The following is a 25,857-nucleotide window of genomic DNA, read 5'->3' on the forward strand; positions in this document are numbered from 1 at the left end:
GCACAAAAGTTACGTCACAGGTAAATTTCTAAAAAGAAATCCAAAAAATAGGATAGAGTTCAAGCTTAGGTTTGTAATACTGATATAACATGTATTTAATAAAAATGAAAATTACAATACTTATTTTTATAGAATTGTGTTAGTAATTAGATAATTGATTGTATTATCTAGCTTTGTCGGTATTTCTTCTAATTGTTATCAGTGGCGCTTAAATTAAAACAGTAAGGCCTTATACAAAAACATAGTTGCAGAGCTTTTAAAACCAAGCATTCCGAAAAATTGTATTAGATACAGCGAAAGCAATCTAAACCTGAAGGTAGAATCCCTTTGTGTTTCGAATAACTAGAATGGAACATATCAATGATATCAAGTAGACATAACTATGTATACCTTTGGATAGAACACCAGATTAATATCAATGATATTCCTAGTGCTGACTACTAGACTGATGGTACCCGAAGCTTGAGGGCTACATTAAAAACGAAGTTGGAGAGCTTTAAAATTCATAGAAAATGAACATTTCAATGATATTTCAAGACAACACACAAGTAATGACTGTTGAGATGGTGATACCATAGTGGCAATACATACACTTATAGTGGCTTTGACCTAGTGGTTGAAAAATAATTGTCAAAGATAATAGAGTTATTCTGTAGTTAGTCACCACTTCGGTGTTGACATGTATATCAATTATATGGTGCTTTTTATAAATTAACTGTTTGCAAAAGTATGAATTATTCTAAATACTAAGGATTTTCTTATCCCAGACAACGTATTTGGAACAACTATTTGCAATTTTGGGTCATCAATGCTCTTCATCTTTGTTTGGCTTTTTACTATTTTGACCTGAGTGTCACTGATGCGTCTTATGTAGACGAAAACTGCGTTTGGAGTATTGAATTTTAAGCCTGGTACATTAAATAACTTTTAGCATATCGTTATGTTCTATTGTATTGTTTATTTGTGTATTTCTCTGTCCTGAATGTTCTTCCATTTATTTGTATTGTAGACCTGTCATGTCATGTTGTCATTTTAGTGTTATATTTACCATTGGCATAATAGCGGGAGGTTTGGCTAGCCACAAGACAAGGTTCAACTCACCATTTTTTTCTAAAAAGTTCTGGAACCAAGCCTGGAAAATTGCAATTGTTATCTTATAGTTTGTTTCTTTGTGTGTTGCATTGTCGTTTGTTTTTTTGTTGCACTTTAGTGTTTCTGATGTTTCGTTGTTTTCCTCTTGTATTTGATGTGTTTCTCTCAGTTTTAGTTTGTAAAACTACTGTTGCCTTTATTTATAATTTGGTACACCAGACGCTCGTTTCGTTTACATTATAGCCCACAGTAAAGATTGAGTGACAAGATTTGGATAGCTAAATAAAGTCCATTTGGTATCGTCCGTCTCCGGTTAGCATCATCGAATGCGATTAATTACCGAATATTTACTTACCATTAGCAAAACGACTGGTGCCTTTAATAGTTTTAGTTTCCTTGTCTTTGGTTAGGATTTGTGTTTCTATGTCTTTACGTTCCCGTTTTGGATTTTTTTTTTTTTTTTTTTTTTTTTTTTTTTTTTTTTTTTTTGTCTTTTCGTCGTGTTTTCAATTGGTTATGGTGAAAAGTTAATGTTTTGTGCAGTTGAATTGATATCAATAACAAAGTTAATGGATTAACTTTAAAACTTTATATACATTTTGTTTTTGTTCTCATGATATATTAAAGATTTGCATTTTATACTATCTTTATCACACTCATCATATATTCCTCGTGACAGTTCGGTAACAATACCTTCATTACTTGTTATCAGGATTATTTGTTTAGTATACTCATTTAACATTAACTATTGCACCCAATAAATAAATAGTTAAAGTCATCGCCTTAGATAAATAGACAAATATATAAATAATCTGCAAGAATAGTATCTACACAAATAAATTATATTCTCGTAAATTTTATTTCATTTACAGCAAATGCGTCAATAAATAAAGTATTCAGAGTCTACGTGTACTCGTTAAAACAAAATTATAACATTTATCTTTAAATTGTTTCGTTAAGGTTCCACTAAAGTCAAAATATAGGACACTACAGAAATATCTGAACTTTGCCTGTATTTTTCAACCTATATTGAATAAAGTCCTAAACTATGGGAACATATGTTCATTTAAACATACTCAACATGTACACGCTGTAGAAATTGTAAATTAACTTGAAATTGTTATGTTGTGGTCAAACCGGTTTTGGGGTGAACACGTAATTTTCAATCAAATCTGGAGGCCTACGAGATGACTTTTTTTGTTTAAAATTGGTATAGACGATTACTGTTACATGTAATGCAGTACAAGCTAGTGTTTATTTGTCAAATAAATATGTTTCAATGAGATTTTTGTCCAATTTCTGTATTGTACCTTTGATATGCGTTCACTTAGATACATGAATTTAACTGAAACTCGTAAATCACTACATTTTCTTAAAAATCAACATTAGCTTGTACTGCATTATATGTTACAGTATTCATTCATACCAATTTAATAGACAATAACTGTTTAGTGTCTTTAAATATCAGCTGTATTTGTACGAGGCTAGGAAACAAAGTGTATGCGAGCTTTTAGCGAGCTATTACACCTGTTTCGAGCCGAGTACAAATACAGCTTATATTTAAAGACACTAAACAGTTATTGTCTTTATCCTGCAATTTATTCTGTATATTATTTGTGTTTTGAAAGACACAAAAACACATATTTTGCATTTATTTTCGATTTGAAATCCCTTGAGGCCCGTGTAGTAATACGTTCTGTAGTAATCACACATTCAGCAGAAGACGGGTTCGCAAAAAAAGAATCTCGAATGGTCAACAATAATACATCGCTCAAGGTGAATAATTATCTATTTTAACATAACAACTAATTTCAACAGTAACAACAAATAACAAAACATTGTTTAATTTGAGACAGGAGTGTACGAGTTGTCCTACGCTTCAGACTCGACATTTACTAAAAATGCATGCTGAAATTGACATGGTTGTTTTTGTTACACAATCAATCTAATTAAAATTAAATCTCTCACTCGCTCGTTTTTTAATGCTTGGTCGCTGCGTGGGTTCATGTATGTATGTTATCAGAAAATTGGTGTGATTCTTATTGCTCTAAAGAAATGTTTGAAAACAAACAGAACGTATAAAAGTAATCGTTAATTCGCAATTGATACGTCATTGGAATGCGACTCCAATACACATTCTGAGGTCACGTAGGTTCATACAATACTCAGTCCGGCAGCGGGCGGAGCTTTTAAGCGATATCTATATAGTATAGAGATACAGCATAGCGATATCTGTAGGGCTGTATCTGTATAGTAGAACACCCAATTGCAGGATAAAAACAAATTAAGTCATCTCGCAAGCCTCCAGATTTTTTTGAAAATTTAGTGTTCACCCCAAAACCGGTTTGGCCACAACAATAAACATTTCAAGTTTATTTAAAGTTTTTACAGTGTGTATATGTAGAGTATGTTTAAATGAACATATTTTCCCATAGTTTAGGACTTTATTCATTATAAGTTTAAAAATACAGGCAAAGTTTATATGTTTATGATGTGTCCTATATTTTGACTTTAGTGGAACCTTAATGCATACTTTCACCTCTGAATGCAAATTATTCTATATTTGTGTACTATTATAGTGCATCTTAAAATTAGTCTCCGACTTTGGCAGGTGTTAAGTTTCATTTCGTAACGGATAATTTGGTACATTAACAAACGAAATTATCTTCTTTGAAGGTGTTTGTCCTTTAAACATTTTAATTCCAGATTAGAACTTGAACTTTAATTGACAGATCGCAAAAAAAAAGCATTAAGTGCGTATATGTATTTTTCTGCGTATTTAGAATTATATCGGCAGTAGTGTTTGTGATATTAAACTATACTGGAATTTAAGCTAACTCAATTCTTAAGATTCTTAATATCAAATCTATTTGAAAATAAGACGTTCAAAAATTTTCGTATAAAATATTTTTTTTCTATAAATGATCATTTCTATTTATTGTTACATGTCACTCATCGAACCGAAATGAACTCATCCATGCATGACAATAGAACTTGAAATGATACTAGTACTTGAGAGAAACACGTATATCGGCTAAAGTCACCTTGATGTAAAGTTTGGTCATAAAGTTTGTCGCAATAACTAAGATTGAAAGTTACACGTGCAAAATGTGATGTCGTAGTTGTGCTAAAGAAACTTATGCACTTAAGAGTAAACTTTCTCACAATGGTAGAAATGAAGCCATGTGATCGACTATTTGTTTTGGTAATAAATTATTTCAGGCAACATATGATCGACTTTATCAAACTCCGAAACAGTGGTGACGTTGCTTCGCTAAACTATCAAACGTTATTTTTATTATGACTGTAATGTGTTGCAATTGGAAATTGACATATTTGACCTAGATACGACATCCGTTCATGCTGGCTGTTCAAACTCCTCCCTCTAACGAATCACAGTGCCAGTCATTTGCTTGTTTACAAACAAAAAACGAAGGTCCATGGAAAAGCTTACACAAACCCTCAGCACTTATACACATCGGACATAGAAATTACCTTAATAACTAAGGTAATCTTTAAGCTTATTAGTTTTATTTTGTGCTTGAATAGTGTCGTATTAACACACACAACTGGAATGACACTGGACAAAAGTATTGATAAATATATAACAGGTTTAAAAATGTAGTTTGTTTAAATATCAAGTTATAATTACATTAGATGCATAATTCATTATATTACGTTATTCTAATTGGCTAACTGCCCATCACGTGTTATTCCTTAAGCAATTGCATTACTCAATAAAACTTATCATTCATGATAACACGAGGTCCCACAATAAAGTGCACAGGTGAATTGAATAAAAAGCTGATAAAATTCGTGTTTTCGTGATCCTAGCTAAAAAATGTTATTATAAGTATTGAATACTTCTTTTTGTAACTTCATAGGGTTGTAAAAGCATTGACCGTGCGCACATTTTTAGAATGAAGCGCTTCCGCGCTTCATACAAAATGTACTTCGGTCAACGCTTTTACACCCCAATGAAGTTAAACAAAGAAGCATTCAATTCTTAAATGCATGTAATAATAGTCTATCTGTTCAATCTTGCACGAGTCAATATTTTATAAAGGGCTTCAGTTGTAGTTTTAAAGATTCTATCAATTTCACGAAACCCTATGTTGATTTATGTTGAATGATAACAATATTGATTATTTAGGCCAATAACACAATTACATGTACATGTATATATTAATATTTAAATAACAGAAATGATAAAAGTATATAAATCTTGGATATAGATAATATGATATGCGAGTTATACATAATATATGTAAAGGGGTAACATATTCCATTGGCAACCAATTCTGCATTTCCTTTTTATATAAAATGTGCAGATGTGCTATATATGATTGCCAATGAGACAACAATGCCTCCGAACAGTTTGATATCACTGCAACTTTTCCTATAGTATTGATGGTCCAATATGTGCAGACAGTGCGTCGGTGCATTACATACAAAGAATAACAAATCTTTAAGTTTAAAAACTTGGTAACAAGATGTGTTATTACTGAATCATTATGTTCGCTAATTTTTCCGAGTGAGGTCAAATGTCACTGTCAACGGAGTTTTGCACATTCAAATTGCCGACGTGTATCTTAGGTTCTTTTTAACAATAATGATCCATGATTTATAAATGATCAAATCAGTGTTCAGCATAGTTTATAGGGACTAAGATAATGAGTATTGTGATCTAAAACTTTTCAGACTCTGGTTCAAATGCAACATTGTCTTTCCCATTGACATGTATTGTCACTACTTTCGGTTTCTCGTCTTCCATCCTCGGCCAGTGATATTGTATGAGCGCAATGTAAACATAGCTCCCAATGACTGATCCAACTAATGGCCCAACAATTGGCACCCAAAACCAGTTGTAATTTCTGTAACTGTAAATACAACGTTAAAAAATCAATAAATTCAACTTATATCTAGGTCCAATTAGAAAAACTTATTTAAATAAACGAAACGAATCGCTCAAAGTCAATCAAAGGTCATTAATTGCTTTAACGGTATATAAAGTCTCAATACGTGTATGTTCTTTGTACAGCATATTAGTGACTGTTGTGGCTCCTGTTAACTAATAGTACTGATTGTTGATGATGCATTTTGATTAAATTAAACATAAATGATTCTAAAATCAAACAGAAATTACTAAAAAATATTACGAAGATAGAACTAAGTATTTGAAAAATACACGTGACTAAGATAACAAACCTGATAGGTTCCAAGCCCCAACCAGCTATGACTGTAAACAGTCGGAGTCAGAAATCTCTTGCACAGTTTATAGCATAACCACAGTTAATACACGTGACTTAAATAACAAACCTGATAGGTTCCAAGCCCCAGCCAGCTATTTCTGTAAACAGTCGGGGTCCGAAATCTCTTGCACAGTTTATAGCATAACCACAGTTAATACATGTGACTTAAATAACAAACCTAATAGGTTCTATTCCCCAGCCAGCTTATACTGTAAGCAGTCGGGGTCCGAAATCTCTTGCACAGTTTATAACATAACCACAGTTAAGACAAGTGACTTAAATAACATACCTGATAGGTTCTAATCCCCAGCCAGCTATTACTGTAAACAGTCGTGGTCCGAAATCTCTTGCACAGTTTATAGCATAACCACAGTTAAAAGCAAAACAGGTCCCGATTGCCGTTACAATCATTCCCATTGCTATTGGTATAACACCTTTAGGTGGCATCATGTTCTTCTCGTCTGCTACAGCATGAATACAACCAAGTAGCAAAAATGTTCCGAACACCTGCAGAATAGTGGGAAAATATGTGATATCTACATTGCTTTATTTGAACGAATGCTTTTCTTTTCAATAGTTTTCTTTCATATTACTAGGCAAATCAAGTGGCCCACTGGATATACAGCAAGATGAATTTATATTTTTCATAAGTTCTTTTATTGTAATGTTTTATGTCTCAATCTATAAAAAAAAATGTATGATCGAAACTTTATTTTAAACAACAACTTACTTGATCGAAAAATGCATTAGTTGTAGATACGAACTCCTGTGGAAATGTGGAGAATATTCCCGCCGTAGACGTGTTACCATATGTTGACCTTACACCTCCGTCATAATGGTTGATTGCGTCTGAATAACAATAAAAAAAATAATGCCTTTAAAGCAGAAGCGGTATTAAGACGCATATGACATATAAAATTTAGTGCAAATTCTGGCCAATTTAAATTAACAAGACTGTGATTGTTCAGAAATAAAAACTAATTTTACATATGGAAAGTTAACCAAGGCAAAAAAAGGCTAAAAAAACTTTAAAAAATATTATTAGAAAATTTTAGTTCCCGATAACTTCTATTATTTAGTTAAAAGATTGAACTTAATGACCTTTCTTTCATTGTGTGTGCGTCAAAAGCGATTGCCTCTGAATTCCACCAAGAACCCTGAAAACCTTCAGATTTAAAAATCAAGGATATATGTATACGTGCTTGAGAAGCGTTCTGACTAGAAGGGACCATAAGATATAGGCAAATCAACCTCAGGTCAAATCTATCTACATCTATCCTATAAAACTTGTAATAAAAGAGAAATTTTATGCTTGTCAATCATGAATAAATAGAGATGTAGAATATACGTCAACGAGACACCAACCAAACGACATACATAACCAAAATACATCTACAGGTAAACATACCTTCATTTTCACTAAAAAAAATCGGAAGTCAACCAAGAAAAGTTCAATGATCAATTCATCTTGAAGAATAATACTGTATGATACTGAATCGTTTTGCACTTTGGGTTCGAAAATAATAATGTAATAATATCACATAACATCCTGCAGACGACAAGACGTGAAAAGTTAGGTGAATGTAATAATATTTCCTTTATTTGTCTTACATCTTTGATAAGATCTTCAAGTTTTCGAATTTAAAGGAGAACACTTCAATAAGGCTGAAATATCAATATTCTCATAACTTTTAATTACTGCATATATATAGATTTACCAAAAAACATTTTTCCCCAAGGTGTATCATACCAAGATGTTGGTTTGATGGTCACATTTTATTGGACGAAACAATTTATACAGAAATAGCCATTTTATTCAAGTTTGTCAATTTTGACATTTATACGACTTCACAGTGTCACATACTACATTTCTGAACTAAAATGACCAGACTATATCATCCTTTTAATAATACAAAGACAATTTAGGTAATCTAAGAGTGTGAAATATTTTTTACAATTTTTGTTATTTTATAGCGTACTCGCTGTACATTGTGTATAAAGAATTACAGAAACTGCATCAAACAGCACGGCCTCTTTCTTACTTTTTATTTGAAAAAATATATCTTATTTATGTAGCTTGTTAAAACAATTTACACGGTGTCCTTGGCACATCCATTTGTAAAACAAAAATACCTTGCTTATCTTTCCTGAAATGTATACTATGGTCTGAATTTTGTGCCTCTTAAGTTACATGGTGGTGGAACTTTTTTGTAATTGTAAACTCTTTGTGTTTGTTTTTGTTTTTGTTTTTACTTGCTCTATTATTTGTTTTAACTTGCTCTATTATGAAATATGGTTTTTTTTGCAGTTTTCAATCAAAGATATAATTACCATGATATATTCCAAACTGAACAGCTGCTGCCACAAATGATCCTGCTAACTGTGCTATACAGTAGAGGGGCCATTTCCACCACGCACATTTACCCATTATACAGAAACCAAGAGTTACTGCTGGATTAAGATGACCACCTAAAAGAAAGATACCTCAATCATACTATATTTTTTTCAATACACAATTGACATTTTAAATACATAAATTTAATAAATGATAAGCACAGATATTACCACAGACGATTGTATGCATTTCAAAGATGTGCCGCTACTCATTTCTGTAGTAATATGAAAAACATTAGATAGAGTAAGATTGTCAATGAGACAGCTATCCACCAAAGTTCAAATGAAGTGGATGTAATGACTTTAAAGATTATATATAGCAATGATCTGTTTTATTTTGTTGTCATAGAGATCGCTCTAAGCCTGTGTTTTTATTTTCATTTTCGATAAGTAGTGAGAGCATAGTGAAAGTATTATATATATTTCTATTCCACTGAACTAAAATTACAAATGTAATTAACGAACATTGGAGGGTTTACGTCACTCTCACTATGTATGACTTTTAAATACATGCAAGCAGCAGTTCTGATCGATTTATTTCAGAGACACGTTATAGATGAGGGTCTTAGTATTAACATTCAAAACCCTTTCTTACCATAATCTGTAATAAACTTTGTCTAGACCTAATATAGCTGTAATATGTGTTAAAAATAATCATCTAATAATATTTAATCTTTCAAAACGTCTTATCACAGACAAATATATAAAAAAAAATGATTTTAATATAGATGCTCCACTTTTACAGTTATGTTATTTACAGACTTTATCTCAAGTTTTATAAAAATCATGTAGCAAACATCTTTAAAATCGCAAACTTAAAGCTTAAGACATCGGAAGTAAGTCCTTATTTTAACCTTTTTATCTATACTTACCAGACACTCCTCCGCTAAAATAAATGCCAAATGTCAGCCCAAGTCCTCCAGCAATGTTAAGAGATAGAAAATTACCCATTTGTCCATTACTCAGTGTTAACTGTGCACCGGCTCCAATGGCAAAAGTCTGAAACAAAAAGCAAAAAGTTGAAAGTACTTATATCTTACATATGAAGGTCGTTTATCCAAAAGCCAACCCCATATATATTGTTTAACACATAAGAATATGTAGGACTTACTTTAAGAGATCTCAATCAACAATTTGAAGCCCATGTAAAAAAAAGATTGATCTTGAGTTATGATAATTTTTCTGAAACCACATCGACTTTGTTATTTCCTTATTACCAAATTCAGTACGATTTAATTATCTCCTGAACAACATGTTTTTGTGGGTTGTGTTTATTTGTTATATTTTTTATCTGATACTTATAAATAAATCTGTCAAAATTTTGGATTTGTTTTTTAGCATTGTCAAATATATGGAACAATAAATTTGCCAGTTTAAAACTTTATATATTCAGGATTTTGATACATGCGGAATGGATTTTGATCATTGTCGAAGACGTACGTCGGCTTATAGTTCTCTGGTGGAGAGATGTCTCATTGGAAATCATAACATATTTAATTTTAAAATTTTATATTATAAATAGGCGACTTTCATTGCTTTTGTTTATTGAGAATTATTTGGCTCTTTACGAATGAATTTATCACTAAGATAACGAAATAGTTTTATCCTTAAATATGATCAAATATGGGAATGTAGATACAATTCAATTTGATTTAAGTAAATATTTATTGAGAAGGTCAAAACAGCATACCATGGAATTATCGTTAATACCGAGCCAAATGAAAAGACAAATAGTCTTGACCTCTTTATCTCTTTAGCTTCATCATATGTGTTTTTTAAATTTCTTCTATTTATTTAAGATTTTATTATTTCTTTTAGCTTGTCAAATATGGGCAATTTTGTTTTAGAAAATATGGATCAGATCACTTTACAAATCGGAATTGTAATGGACGTATTTTCCTGTTGAAATAACGTTACATTAATGGTATTTGTTGACAGCTATCAGAAAGATCGGGTGACAGAGTCTTAATCTTTAAAGTTCTCCGAGTGGAATTAAGTCCAGAGATTCGAAATTTAAGTACTATTATATGTTTGAGTAAATTTGGTAAGACTTATAGCGGCCATTAAGCGCATTGAAGATAATTTAAGAAAACTTGAGACCTCAGTGGTGGATCCGGGGGGGAAAGGGGGGTCCGGGGGTTGGAACCCCCCTTTTTTTACGATCAATGCATTTGAATGGGGGCATGTAGTTGGAACCCCCCTTTTAACCTGGGTTGGGAACCCCCCTTTTTTAAAATGGCTGGATCCGCCCCTGGACCTGCACATACATTTAGTATATGTTCAAAGCCAGTTACTCATTTTTCATTTACCGGGAAACAGTTTCTCCAAAACTAGACATGAATGCTGATGCAGAAAATTTCACAATTTTAGATTCAACTTTACGTAATGGATTTATGGTGTATAACAAATCTCCTAGTATGTCATGGTCTACATTATGATTTATTTACTGTTTTTTACTATTTTATGTAAGTAAGGAAATTTCCACTTACAAATTAAAAGTTACTTGAAAGCTGACGGGCTATGTTAAAATGACCAAAGTTTTGATTAAACTCTAAATTTTATTTTTGTCTTCTGTATTTTGATCTAGCTTTTAATGTTTATTACGAAAAATCCATAAAAAGTAAAATCTCAAAATACCGAAATCCATGGAAAATTAAAAAATAGGAAAGTCCTTTTTCAAATAACAAAATCAATAGAATGGAAAATACCTGTCATTTTTATTGACCACTATTTGTGAGCAAAACAAACATATATAAGATGTAAAAATGTCATAAATTGATGTGCATCAGTCAACATTGTGTTATAATCCTAATTAGTATTAAAACAAGCTACTATTTAACAAAGCAAAACACTTTATAGACAAATCATACAGGCAAAAACGGAAGACAAAAATACAAATATTAGCCTAAAAAATTGCCATTTTTTTTTTTTCATTATTTCTCATAATATAAAACATTAATTGTTTCCAGTTTATACGTAATTTTTAATATTTAAAGAATTTAGGAACTTTATAAATCTAATCAAGAACCCATAAAGGGCATAATTTTGCAACAATAGTATACACAATATGATTGGAAAAAAGCAAAAAGGAACCTAATACTATACTATCTCATAAACATGTTTAACCCCGCCGCAATTTTGCGCCTGTCCCAAGTCAGGAGCCTCTGACCTTTGTTAGTCTTGTATGATTTTTAATTTTAGTTTCTTGTGTATAATTCGGAGTTTAGTATGACGTCCGTTATCACTGTACTAGTATACATATTTTTTTAAGGGACCAGCTGAAGGACGCCTACGGGTGCGGGAGTTTCTAGCTACATTGAAGACCCATCGGTGGCCTTCGGCTGTTGTCTGCTCTATGGTCGGGTTATTGTCGCTTTGACACATTCCCCATTTCCTTTCTCAATTTTATCCATGTTATGGAAAAACATATATACGTGTAACAAATACTATCATGTATTCCATTACAGAAGCATTCAAAATAAATAACTTATTTGTAATAAATTTGAGGTACACCAATAAATATGAATACGTTTATGCAGTAAATCTAGAAATAGTTTAATATACATATATATATATATTTGGTGACAGCTTTGCTTCTGAAACATATGATTGATCCATCGACACAGCAGTTTTACGCCTAGCGGAAAACATTACTTTCATGTTCAGGTCGATCATATGTTAATGTCATATTAGGTTCTAGACCGTCAAACCAAAGAATTATAGGGGAATAGATAAATGATCGCTTTTGCTTTTTTTCTTCTGATCGGCAGTATGAAACCTTGCCAAGTGAGGCGTACTTTGGTTGTGTAGGATGTACAAATACGCAGCCAATTCAAGTCAAAATGGGGGCGTAATATCCGATTTCGCGTGAACAGAGAAAAAACATGCAAAGAACCAATACAATAGCTAACTTGAGCGGTCTGTAGATGGCCTGTTGCATGGCTAAGCTAAATTTTTGTTCCCGTTCAATATATCCCCATTTTAAGGTGGCAGTCAAAATTTCCCGCCCTTCATCACGTCGACCCATATTATAGGACCTATGTATTGTATTTATTATAAAATTGTGAATTTCGTAAACATGCATGATATATTTGCCATTGGACATATAAGTTCAAAAGGGAACAATTCACATTAGGAACCAACACGGATATATTGAGATCGTGACGATCAAACATTCGGGAAAAAATAAATCAACCGTGGGTTTACAATTCTGATTGACTTCCGAAAATACGGGCCCTATCGTTTTATTCAGAGTCGGATCCAACTGTTTAGAACTATTGAAAAAGGTGATGACCATATCTAGAGGCTGTTGATAGCTAGGAAAATTACAGTCTACACATTTATCAACTGAGTTAATAATAGGGTTAAAACAGTCTGTAGTTAGGTGCCGGGTAGTCGTTGGTTAATGTGTAATATTTGTTTTTTTTCATATATTGTTTTACCTTATAAATTAGGTCGTTAGTTTTTTCAATTGTATCACATTAAACATGACGGGCCTTTTATATCCGACTATACAGGGTTGGTCTATTCAATTGTTAAAGCCCGTACAGGTTCCTACATTCACTTCATTTGAACTTGATGAATAGTCGTCGCGTAGGCCATATTACCACATCTCCTTGCTTTATATTGTTACCCTCTTGACACAAAATGTGAAGAGTGATAATATATATTTTCTTTCAAAACATACTTCTACATGTTAACAATTTAAGTTCACTATGTACACTTTAGTTTTCATCAAGCTCCGTTTTCCTTTATTCAAGAAACGTAATAATGTTATTTCCTTGGGCACAGCACGTGTTTCTGGAACTACTTTCATCGAGTTTGAAAAGCCCAAATTATAAAACATTTCAGACTAAAGACATCAAATGAGATGCTGAAAGACAATCCCATATTAATGTAAAAACAGTCAAAATACAGCATTCGACAACCGACCAATAAATAAAGTCATTCTTCATCATAATAACTGTCGACTGAAACAACATGGAAGACAGAACAATAACAGCTAAGCCAACAAAAGGATTTAAAGCGGCACTGTTTAGCCGCACACGGGACTAATTGTGTTCTCCATCCCCGTTGTTTTAAAGCTGTAGGTATTCTACAACATACCCGTAAATTATAGGGTAATTTTTATGAATTTCCTGTTACAAAACTCAATTTTTAAAAACTAAGGATTTTCTTATCCCAGGAATAGATTACCTTAGCTGTAAAAATGTGCCAATTATATGAAGAAGCCAAAAGAAAATGTTTTAAATGGGTTATCATGTGCTCGAATTCCTTACATGCATATCAAATAAAGATTAAAATGTCAACGTTGTGTAGTATCATTGACGTATTTATAACATATACTATAAACACGACCTAGTTTAGTTTCCACGTTGAAAATATAGAACCATTTATTTTGTCAAAAAATAATTCCATTATTTAATTGAATTTCGTTTGTTAAAAGAAAATGCAGCTTGTACTTCGTATGAAAGAACAAACAGGATACATTACAACATTTTAGAACTCGATTGTTGTATTATAGCCTTAATATTGAATACATGAAAAGAACCAAGGACAAAAAAATCAATTCTCGGAAAACGAGGATAAAAATTATAGTTTAAGAAATTGGTACACATGTAATATTGTTTCTGAACTGACAATCGTCATAGTGACATACACTTTACATAAACAAAAATGATTGAAGTTGTAACTCCCCATAAAAGCACGATTTCAGAATTAATATGGAAGTTCTCCTTATATTCATTTTTGTCAAATAACTCATTCATGTTTTTCAAGTTTTTATTATCCTTGGTTTTATTATCCTTGGTTTTTAATTTTTTGGGGTTTCAACGCTGCTATAAATTAAAGTAAGTACAGACACTTCGAACGCACCAAAATCAAAAGGTTTCTGTCAGTACATATAAGCATTGCCTAATTATTATGAGCCGCTTAACTTAATTATGCCAAAAAACTGTTTAAATACTGGTCATCGGTTTTTACTGCGGCAGATATAACAGAAAATTGATAAAAAAAATTAGTCGATGTTTTATGAGCCTCTATTAACAATACTCATTCATTTTTCTGAACGACAATAAAATATATAGTTCAATTTTTATCGACAGGGATGAAGGGCGGGCTTTAGACTGCCACTTGAAATAGACGAATCGCATGTTGATGGCAGTCATTTTGTCTTGCAACATTTATTCCCAAAATAACTGTTTCGGTTTCTTTCTTAAACAATCAGAGTGGAGCATTCATCGAACAAGGTTTTAATGTCCATTTTTGACGATGGAAGTTTTTAACGACCTTGACTGGCTAAATAACCCTTGCAAGGTCGGTAATCCATTTTCGACCGAGCGTAGATGCGTATGTATACACCCAACAAAGCCATCTATGTCTCCAACCCCCAATTTTCGTTTGAGTTTAATAAACACAAAAATTAGTTGGATATTATATAGATATATTGGGGAAAATTGTAAGTATTACATAGACTTTTTTCAATTAAAAATTACTTCAATTTTGATAAAGCGATGTTTTGCCTTTATTCCGGTAAAAAGAATAAAGACATATATGATCGTCCATATGAATGATAGATACAATCAATTGTGTATAAATCGTATATCCATAACGAAACATTGTTTATTATGATTAAACACAAACAGACCTTATTAACATTCTTTTCTTAATATGTGATGTATTTTGGCTAAGTTTTTTTATTGCTCATAAATTCATTTTTTCCAGAACGAATAGGGGATGTTCTTTTTTTTTTTATCATACGTCTTCATGCTTTGGATTTTCTTTAACCTATATATTTAATAAACGTTTTGTCTAATTCACATGAGATTTATTTTTCTCCTCTTTTTTCATTTTCAGGGTTTTGATTTTATCGGTTTCTTAAATGTCTTAATGATTCAGTAGATTCCCATATTGGTAGTCATCAATCTATGTAGTAAAATTAAAAAAAAAAAAAAATGTTTCACAAAACGCATAACTATAAAAAAAAAATGTCATGTCATAAAAAATTAGAACTTTATTTTGATTTGTAACAATTCTTACCACTAGTATAAAAGTGCCTATAAATTCCGCTAATATTTCACGACCAGCTCTACTGCTTAATTTACACGACACCATCTTCAAAGATAGAAAGTTTTAAAATATCGCCACCAAAGGAGTTAACCTGTCACTTAATTCTTATCAATACAAACATAAATCTCAGGTAATCATACACAATGAAGTTGATATATATTGTTATCTGCAACTTATACCCTAGGGAACATTTAGACACAAACAATTGTTCTTCCCTGATTACTGCAACTTGTTTATAATTGTTTAAAGATACATTAGTTTGTTCTGCATAATTCATATTAAAAGTCCAACCAAATTGGCCACCACGAATTTTATTAATTCTCGTTCCATGAAATAATAATATGAAATAGGAGTTGATAATTGGTCTGTCTCTTGCTTAGTCCGTTTTTATATCGAATCTAGAATTGGGTTACCCTGAACTATTGTTGCGGATACAAATTATCTATTCGCACTGCCGAATGTTATGTTAGGATTGAGTCCTACAGATTAAGATACATTAAACAACTGCGTTTTTACTTTGTGAATATCCTGGATTTTTTTTAGTGGGAGGAGGGACCAGGGTTAAGAGTGAAGAAACAAAATTTCTATTTATAAATGTTTACATTTTTAGTTTTTGAATTCAATTTAACATTTTGGTTTTAATTCGTACTTTTTACCATGTCAACAATATAATTGTACTCTTTTTTTTTGTCTATCATCCGAATCCGCCTTTGTTTAGACATAATTTATCTGTTTTACATAATGCATCAAAGTTGTAAAATACGCAGTTTTACAGTTACTTACATGTTTCTACACCCTTAATAATATTTTGATCACATATATAATACATGTTTTTGAAAAATTACTTTCATGTTTTGCTAATAACTTGTTTGTTAAACAAGTGCAATGCTTGTTTGAAGTATTTGTATACGAAACATATCAAACAAAAACGGTGCTTGCCTATAGGCATGCACTACTCAAGGTTTCGTATTTTTCATTTTGACAGAATTTTAGATGCACATTCTCATTACAATTTTCTGAACTTTTTTGTTTTTAATATGCTGTATAAACAATTTCTTCATAAACCAGGAAAATATTGTTTACGTGCTCATTTATCAGGAAACCTTAAGTTTTCGATGTACTATATAGTTTACTGCAAAAAGTTGCCCTTTTCCAGAACACATCTAATTGGTTATATTAAAAGTGTTCTATCATTTATGAGGATTTTGATTGGGTCTTCATTCATGTATTCTTTCTTTCTTTTGTCCATTTTACCTGATACTTCAGATCCCAGTTATTCCGTATATCGTCTTTCTATTTATTTCTATTCTTTATCGTTTGTCCATTTATTCTCATATTTTGCCAAATAATCTCTATTCTGTAAACCCAATATTGTGTTTACAGAAAGATATTAATACAGACACTCATTTATGTAAATACGTTTGTATTTGTTTTCAATAATTAAGTTCAATAAGTTCAAGAGACTGTATACTCGTTATTAAAAATAATTTTGCTTTTGATATTTCCTGTATTTACGATACATGCAATACATTTTTTATTGTTCTCATAAAAAAATATTCCAGAAAGATAATCAGGTTAATTCAAAAAGACTAGATTTACTTCAAATAGTGATGAAACTCCATTTAGTATGAAATTCAAAACAGTGTAGCTGTGGCCATTGATTGACACATTAAAATCATTCATTGACTGGGACAATTTAGGTGAACGTTTGTATGTAACGACCAATGCTCACTATGTACTTTTTAAAGAAACTTAAACTATGGGGTCACCAAAGGTTCTCAAAACCTAAATAAAGTAATTCGAAAAATTAATCAGAAATAACACGATATTTTGATTTATATCAATTATATAAATCAAAACACAAAGTTTATTCCTGATTAATTTTTCGAATTATTTTATAATTAAAGGCGTTAAGAAACCTTTGGTGACCCCACAGTTTAAATGTCTATCGTAGGTACGTCATTAACAGTGGTTGTTACAGACAAACGTTCACGTAAATTGTCCCAGTCAATGGATGATTTTGATGGGTCAATCAATGGCCACAGCTACACTGTTTTGAATTTCATACTAAGTCAAAATTTTTGTTGTAGGAATGACAGCAATGGAGGACAGGAATCGTGGGCCACCAATGGTAAAAGAATGACATTAATGGAGGACAGGATTTGTGGACCGCCAATGGTAAAAGAATGACAGCGATGATCTTCAAGAATCAAGGACCATCAATGGCAAAGAAGGACAAAAATAATGGACCACCAATGGTAACATAATGACAGCCATGAGGAACAAAAATAATAGGCCACCAATGGTAAAATAGTGACAGCCACGAAGAGCAGAAATAATAGACCATCAATGGTACAATAGTGACAGCCACGAAGAACAGAAATAATGGACCACCAATGGTAACATAGTAACAGCCATGAAGAACAACAGAAATAATAGACCAACAATGGTAAAATAGTGACAGCCATGAGGAACAAAAATAATGGGCCACCAATGGTAAAATAGTGACAGCCATGAAGAACAAAATAATGGACCAACAATGGTAAAATAGTGACAGCCACGAAGAACAGAAATAATGGACCACCAATGGTAAAATAATGACAGCCATGAAGAACAAAAATAATGGGCCACCAATGGTAAAATAGTGACAGCCACGAAGAACAAAAATAATGGGCCACCAATGGTAAAATAGTGACAGCCATGAAGAACAAAATAATGGACCAACAATGGTAAAAAAGTGACAGCCATGAAGAACAGAAATAATGGACCACCAATGGTAAAATAGTGACAGCCACGAAGAACAGAAATAATGGACCACCAATGGTAACATAATAACAGCCACGAAGAACAGAAATCATGGACCACCAATGGTATCATAATGACAGCCATGAGGAACAAACATAATGGGCCACCAATGGTAAAATAGTGACAGCCATAAAGAACAAAATAATGGACCAACAATGGCAAAATAGTATCAGCTATGAAGAACAGACATAATGGGCCGACAAAGGTAAAATAATGACAGCCATGAAGAACAGAAATAATGGACCACCGATGGTAAAAAGAAAGACGGAATCATGGACCACCAATGGTAAAAGAATGACAGCAATGAAGGACAGGAATGAAGGACAACAATGAAGGACAAAAATCATTCACCACCAATGGTAAAAGAATGATAGCAACAAAGGACAGCAATCATGGACCACCAATGGTAAAAGAATAACGGAAACAAAGGACAGCAATCATGGACCACTAATGGTAAAAGAATGACAGTAATGAAGGACAGCAATCATTGACCACCAATGGTAAAAGAATGACAGCAATCACGGACCACTAATGGTAAAAGAATGACGGCAATGAAGGACAGAAACCATTGACTACCAATGGTAAAAGAATGACAGCAATGGAGGACAGGAATCATGGACCACCAATGGTAAAAGAATAACAGCAATCATGGACCACCAATGGTAAAAGAATGACAACAAAGGAAGACAGGCATCGTGGACCACCAATGGTAAAAGATGGACAGCAATCATGGCCCACCAATGGTAAAAGAATGACAGCAGTGAAGCACATGAATCATTGACCATCAATGGTAAAAGAATGAAACACGCAATGAAGGACAGCAATGAAGGACAGGAATCATAAACCACCGACGGTAAAAGAATGACAGCAATGAAGAACAGAAATCATAGACCACCAATGGCAAAAGCTTATCAGCAATGGAGGACAACAATCATGAACCACCAATGGTAAAAGAATGACATCAACAAAGGACAGGAATCATGGACTACCAATGGTAAGAGAATGACAGCAATGAAGGACAGCAATCATGGACCATCAATTGGAAAACAAAGACAGCAATGAAGGACAGCAATCATGGACCACCAATGGTAAAAGAATGATAGCAATGAAGGACAGCAATCATGGACCACCAATGGTAAAAGAATGACAGCAATTAAGGACAACAATCATGGACCACCAATGGGAAAAGAATGACAGCAATGAAGGACAGCAATCATGGACTACCCTACCAATGGTAAAAGAATGTCAGCAATGAAGGACAGCAATCATGGACCACCAATGGTAAAAGAATGACAGCAATGAAGGACAGGAATCATGGACCACCAATGGTAAAAGAATGACAGCAATGAAGGACAGCAATCATGGACCACCAATGGTAAAAGAATGACAGCAATGAAGGACAGCAATCATGGACCACCAATGGTAAAAAAATGACAGCAATGAAGGACAGCAATCATGGACCACAAATGGTAAAAGAATGACAGCAACAAAGGACAGCAATCATGGACCACCAATGGTAAAAGAATGACAGCAATGAAGGACAACAATCATGGACCACCAATTGGAAAACAAAGACAGCAATGAAGGACAGCAATCATGGACCACCAATGGTAAAAGAATGATAGCAATGAAGGACAGCAATCATGGACCACCAATGGTAAAAGAATGACAGCAATTAAGGACAACAATCATGGACCACCAATGGGAAAAGAATGACAGCAATGAAGGACAGCAATCATGGACTACCCTACCAATGGTAAAAGAATGTCAGCAATGAAGGACAGCAATCATGGACCACCAATGGTAAAAGAATGACAGCAATGAAGGACAGCAATCATGGACCACCAATGGTAAAAGAATGACAGCAATGAAGGACAGCAATCATGGACCACCAATGGTAAAAGAATGACAGGAATGAAGGACAGCAATCATGGACCACCAATGGTAAAAGAATGACAGCAATGAAGGACAGCAATCATGGACCACAAATGGTAAAAGAATGACAGCATCAAAGGACAGCAATCATGGACCACCAATGGTAAAAGAATGACAGCAATGAAGGACAACAATCATGGACCACCAATTGGAAAAGAATGACAGCAATGAAGGACAGCAATCATGGACCACCAATGGTAAAAGAATGACATCAATGAAGGACAACAATCATGGACCACCAATGGGAATAGAATGACAGCAATGAAGGACAGCAATCATGGACCACCAATGGTAAAATAATGACAGCAATGAAGGACAGCAATCATGGACCACCAAATTGGCAATGGTAAAAGAATAACAGCAACAAAGGACAGGAATCATGGACCACCAATGGTAAAAGAATGGCAGGAATGAAGGACAGCAATCATGGACCACCAATGGTTAAAGAATGGCAGGAACAAAGGACAGCAATCATGGACCACCAATGGGAAAAGAATGACAGCAATAGAGGAGAGCCGTCATGAAGCTATGAAGAACAGACATAATGGGCCGACAAAGGTAAAATAATGACAGCCATGAAGAACAGAAATAATGGACCACCAATGGTAAAAAGAAAGACGGAATCATGGACCACCAATGGTAAAAGAATGACAGCAATGAAGGACAGGAATGAAGGACAACAATGAAGGACAAAAATCATTCACCACCAATGGTTAAAGAATGATAGCAACAAAGGACAGCAATCATGGACCACCAATGGTAAAAGAATAACGGAAACAAAGGACAGCAATCATGGACCACTAATGGTAAAAGAATGACAGTAATGAAGGACAGCAATCATTGACCACCAATGGTAAAAGAATGACAGCAATCACGGACCACTAATGGTAAAAGAATGACGGCAATGAAGGACAGAAACCATTGACTACCAATGGTAAAAGAATGACAGCAATGGAGGACAGGAATCATGGACCACCAATGGTAAAAGAATAACAGCAATCATGGACCACCAATGGTAAAAGAATGACAACAAAGGAAGACAGGCATCGTGGACCACCAATGGTAAAAGATGGACAGCAATCATGGCCCACCAATGGTAAAAGAATGACAGCAGTGAAGCACATGAATCATTGACCATCAATGGTAAAAGAATGACACACGCAATGAAGGACAGCAATGAAGGACAGGAATCATAAACCACCGACGGTAAAAGAATGACAGCAATGAAGAACAGAAATCATAGACCACCAATGGCAAAAGCTTATCAGCAATGGAGGACAGCAATCATGAACCACCAATGGTAAAAGAATGACATCAACAAAGGACAGGAATCATGGACTACCAATGGTAAGAGAATGACAGCAATGAAGGACAGCAATCATGGACCATCAATTGGAAAACAAAGACAGCAATGAAGGACAGCAATCATGGACCACCAATGGTAAAAGAATGATAGCAATGAAGGACAGCAATCATGGACCACCAATGGTAAAAGAATGACAGCAATTAAGGACAACAATCATGGACCACCAATGGGAAAAGAATGACAGCAATGAAGGACAGCAATCATGGACTACCCTACCAATGGTAAAAGAATGTCAGCAATGAAGGACAGCAATCATGGACCACCAATGGTAAAAGAATGACAGCAATGAAGGACAGCAATCATGGACCACCAATGGTAAAAGAATGACAGCAATGAAGGACAGCAATCATGGACCACCAATGGTAAAAAAATGACAGCAATGAAGGACAGCAATCATGGACCACCAATGGTAAAAGAATGACAGCAATGAAGGACAGCAATCATGGACCACAAATGGTAAAAGAATGACAGCAACAAAGGACAGCAATCATGGACCACCAATGGTAAAAGAATGACAGCAATGAAGGACAACAATCATGGACCACCAATTGGAAAAGAATGACAGCAATGAAGGACAGCAATCATGGACCACCAATGGTAAAAGAATGACATCAATGAAGGACAACAATCATGGACCACCAATGGGAATAGAATGACAGCAATGAAGGACAGCAATCATGGACCACCAATGGTAAAATAATGACAGCAATGAAGGACAGCAATCATGGACCACCAAATTGGCAATGGTAAAAGAATAACAGCAACAAAGGACAGGAATCATGGACCACCAATGGTAAAAGAATGGCAGGAATGAAGGACAGCAATCATGGACCACCAATGGTTAAAGAATGGCAGGAACAAAGGACAGCAATCATGGACCACCAATGGGAAAAGAATGACAGCAATAGAGGAGAGCCGTCATGGAACACAAACTGTTAAATCATGACTCCAATGAAGGACAGCAATCATGGATCACCAATGGTAAAAGAATTACAGCAACGAAGGACAAGAATCACGGACCACCAATGGTGAAAACAACTCACCAGGAAAACCAGGCTTATCATTTATTACGCCATGTGCGCGTTTTGTCTTCATGGAGTCACCAGAGGTATTCCAAACAAACCAGTTCGTAGACACAAAGTCATACATAATCACAATAATCTTGTGAAAAATAAGATGACGTTGTAGGAATGTATTATGCGAAAGATTTTCATCGGAGACAGTATGACGTAGAAGTCAGCACCTATATGTTAATGTTTGCTACAAGTACAATGATAAGCCTTATGTAATATAAATAAATTAAATTCATCTATTTGTTTCAATATATTGTATATGTAAAATGAAATCAGTTGACCAGGATAAAAGAAGACTTACGTCTTATCAATAAAAATATATAATTAACTTTTTAATTGATGAAATGTATATATGCTTTTATGTTATACACACTTGATTCAGATTGTAAATTGACCCAAATAAGTTGAAATGCCAACAATTTCTTTTTGGTTGAAAAGAGAGCGCGATTTTCCCACACTCTATATATTTAAAAAAAAAAAAAAAAAAAAAGAATTAATAGTTTGGTATAACGAAGCTCGGATGTAACATTATAAAATTATTTTCTACTTCAAGAACAGTTTTCATGTATCTATAGCATGAGCTTATCTCAAACTATTTTGAATTTAAATTACTGTCTTGGTAACCATTGCAACGACAAAAAGGGAAAATTTTATTATTTTCGTATTTGATATTTCAAGAAAACTTGGCATGCGTGCATATTTTTAATCAAAGATTAGCAATTTCTACCTATTTTCAAAATCTTTCATCCTTAAATAGTATGACTCTTAAATAGTCCACTCACGTCCAGAAACAGTATTAAAACATCTAATTAATCATCGTCAGACTCTCAATAAAAATGGTTTTGTTAGGTCACTTAAAACATTTCTATAAATCAAGGTTAAATTTCCTATGTAAATACTGTAAATTTCTTCTAAATATAAGTATGGTTCAATAAATAAACAAATTATTTCAAGTTGATGAATTGCTAATGGAAAAAAATTTGATTACATGCAACTGTTATTTTTTATTATATCTTTTTGAGTGGTTCAAAACAGGCGTACCCTCCAATGATGTATTGATGTTACGTGTGCTCTTATTTATATTGCAATTCGAAAGGCCAATGCGTGCTTTTTAACAACATTTAATAATTATTCACACACATGTAATTTGTTTACGCAATTTCGATGTTTTTTGCTACTTTTAAGACTACTTCTAATTACATATCACTCAATGTAAATATACATCTTTGATTTTCCCACGCTTTATCTGTATTTATTCTCGATACAGATTTATTCATAAAACGCATGAAAAAGCAGAAAAAACACCGTCCAGTTTTTATTTGATAACCTATAAATTTTCGGGTTACACTTCCGTTTACCTGTTAGTTCAACCACATGAAAAAACATGATAGACATTTATTCAAATCTTAAGAAATATTGCATGCCTTACACGTAACCAAACATACAATCAAAAAAAAAATACAAAAAAAAGTGGAAGCGTGTTATAAACAAAAACCAACTTTGAATTCTAAAGTTTTCCATACAGATTTTTCGAATTTGAATATAACAAAAAATATTTTTTAATCAGATACACGTATGTGTCATTCACTATGTTTTATAAAGAATGAAGTGAACAACTTGATTTCCAATAACGGAAAAAACGGATGTAGAGCAAATATATATTTTTACTAGAATACAAGTAGACCAATATGTAGAAGAAACTAAGCTTCAGGCAAATTAGCATTGTTGATTATTATACTATTATACATCTTTTGTCATGAAAAAATACTTCATAATATATATAGCTTTAAAGCTTCCCACTAAGCAACACACATTCATGCATATTTTTTTTTAAATCTTTGATTTTCCCACGCGTAAGCTATGATCATTCTCTATATAGGTTTATTCATAATATCGTATGGCAAAGCAAATATGGTTATCAAGGTACCAGGCTTATAATTTGTACGCCAGTCGCGCGTTTCGTCTAAATAAGACTCATCAATGACCTTCAGATCAAAATAGTTAAAAAGCCAAACAAGTAAAAAGATGAATAGTAGTGAGGACCAAAAATTCCAAAATATTGTGCCAAATACGGCGAAGGTAATTTATGCCTTGGCTAAGAAAATCTTTCGTTTTTCGATATGTTCGAATAGTTCATAATTAAAGTAGTAAACAGTAAATTTATGAAAATGACCATATAATTGATATTATGCCAACACCAAAGTGCTGACTACTAAAACAAATGTTCATTTTTCATCTTATAGGTGATGTGTACGTTTTAATACATTTTTGTGTGTGACCCGCAATTGTTTTAGTTTAATCAATTTTTGACTATCTGACTCAAAAAAAGCAACATTTCAGAAAAGAATATTCCGAGGAGTCAACGATGTAGCAAATTTGAAAAAAAAAATATTTTAAAATAGTGAAGAAAATGTTCTCAATAGAAGTTTTCTTATTATTGTCAAAAACACAGATATATATGCAGATACATAAATAGAGTTTTTTTTTTTACTTGAAACGATTCTTACCACTAGTATAAAAGATCCAATGAATTCCGCTATTATTTCACGACTTACTCTACTTCTTAATTTCCAGAACACCATCTTAAAGACAGACAGTTTTTAATGTAATTACACTTCACCTTTCACCTAATGCTATATAGTCCTACATAAAATTATATTAATCGTAAAGTAATAGATGTTGTCGACTGCAACTTATGAAATACACCTGGGGGGAAAACAACGAAATGACAATTGTTTTAATTGTTCGGTCACAAGTCTGTAAATAGGATTTTTTTTCACTAATAATAGTAATACTTATATAAACATTAACACTTCTGTTACGTATCTTCCGTTCTTACTCACTGCAGGTCGGACGTCATTTTAGATACACA

At 33.1% G+C, this 25,857-nt stretch overlaps 1 protein-coding gene across 2 annotated transcripts; it reads right to left on the minus strand.

The window, feature by feature from the left end:
- Positions 1 to 4,683: 4,683 nt before the first annotated feature.
- Positions 4,684 to 25,697, minus strand: LOC139519046 (aquaporin-10-like). Of its 2 annotated transcripts, none has more exons than XM_071310804.1 (6): positions 25,493 to 25,697; positions 9,611 to 9,737; positions 8,676 to 8,813; positions 7,075 to 7,193; positions 6,634 to 6,851; positions 4,684 to 5,972 (listed from the first exon to the last, which is right to left on the minus strand). In XM_071310804.1, the coding sequence occupies exons 1-6, from the start codon at positions 25,565 to 25,567 to the stop codon at positions 5,780 to 5,782; spliced, it is 870 nt and encodes a 289-aa protein (XP_071166905.1). In that variant the 5' UTR covers positions 25,568 to 25,697; the 3' UTR covers positions 4,684 to 5,779. The 2 variants fall into 2 exon arrangements, with proteins under 2 accessions (XP_071166905.1, XP_071166904.1); XM_071310803.1 differs by lacking the exon at positions 25,493 to 25,697 and adding an exon at positions 15,777 to 15,922.
- Between the last annotated feature and the right edge of the window lie 160 nt (positions 25,698 to 25,857).

The sequence above is a fragment of the Mytilus edulis genome, chromosome 4, assembly GCF_963676685.1.
Source record: "Mytilus edulis chromosome 4, xbMytEdul2.2, whole genome shotgun sequence".
NCBI classification, from domain to species: domain Eukaryota; kingdom Metazoa; phylum Mollusca; class Bivalvia; order Mytilida; family Mytilidae; genus Mytilus; species Mytilus edulis.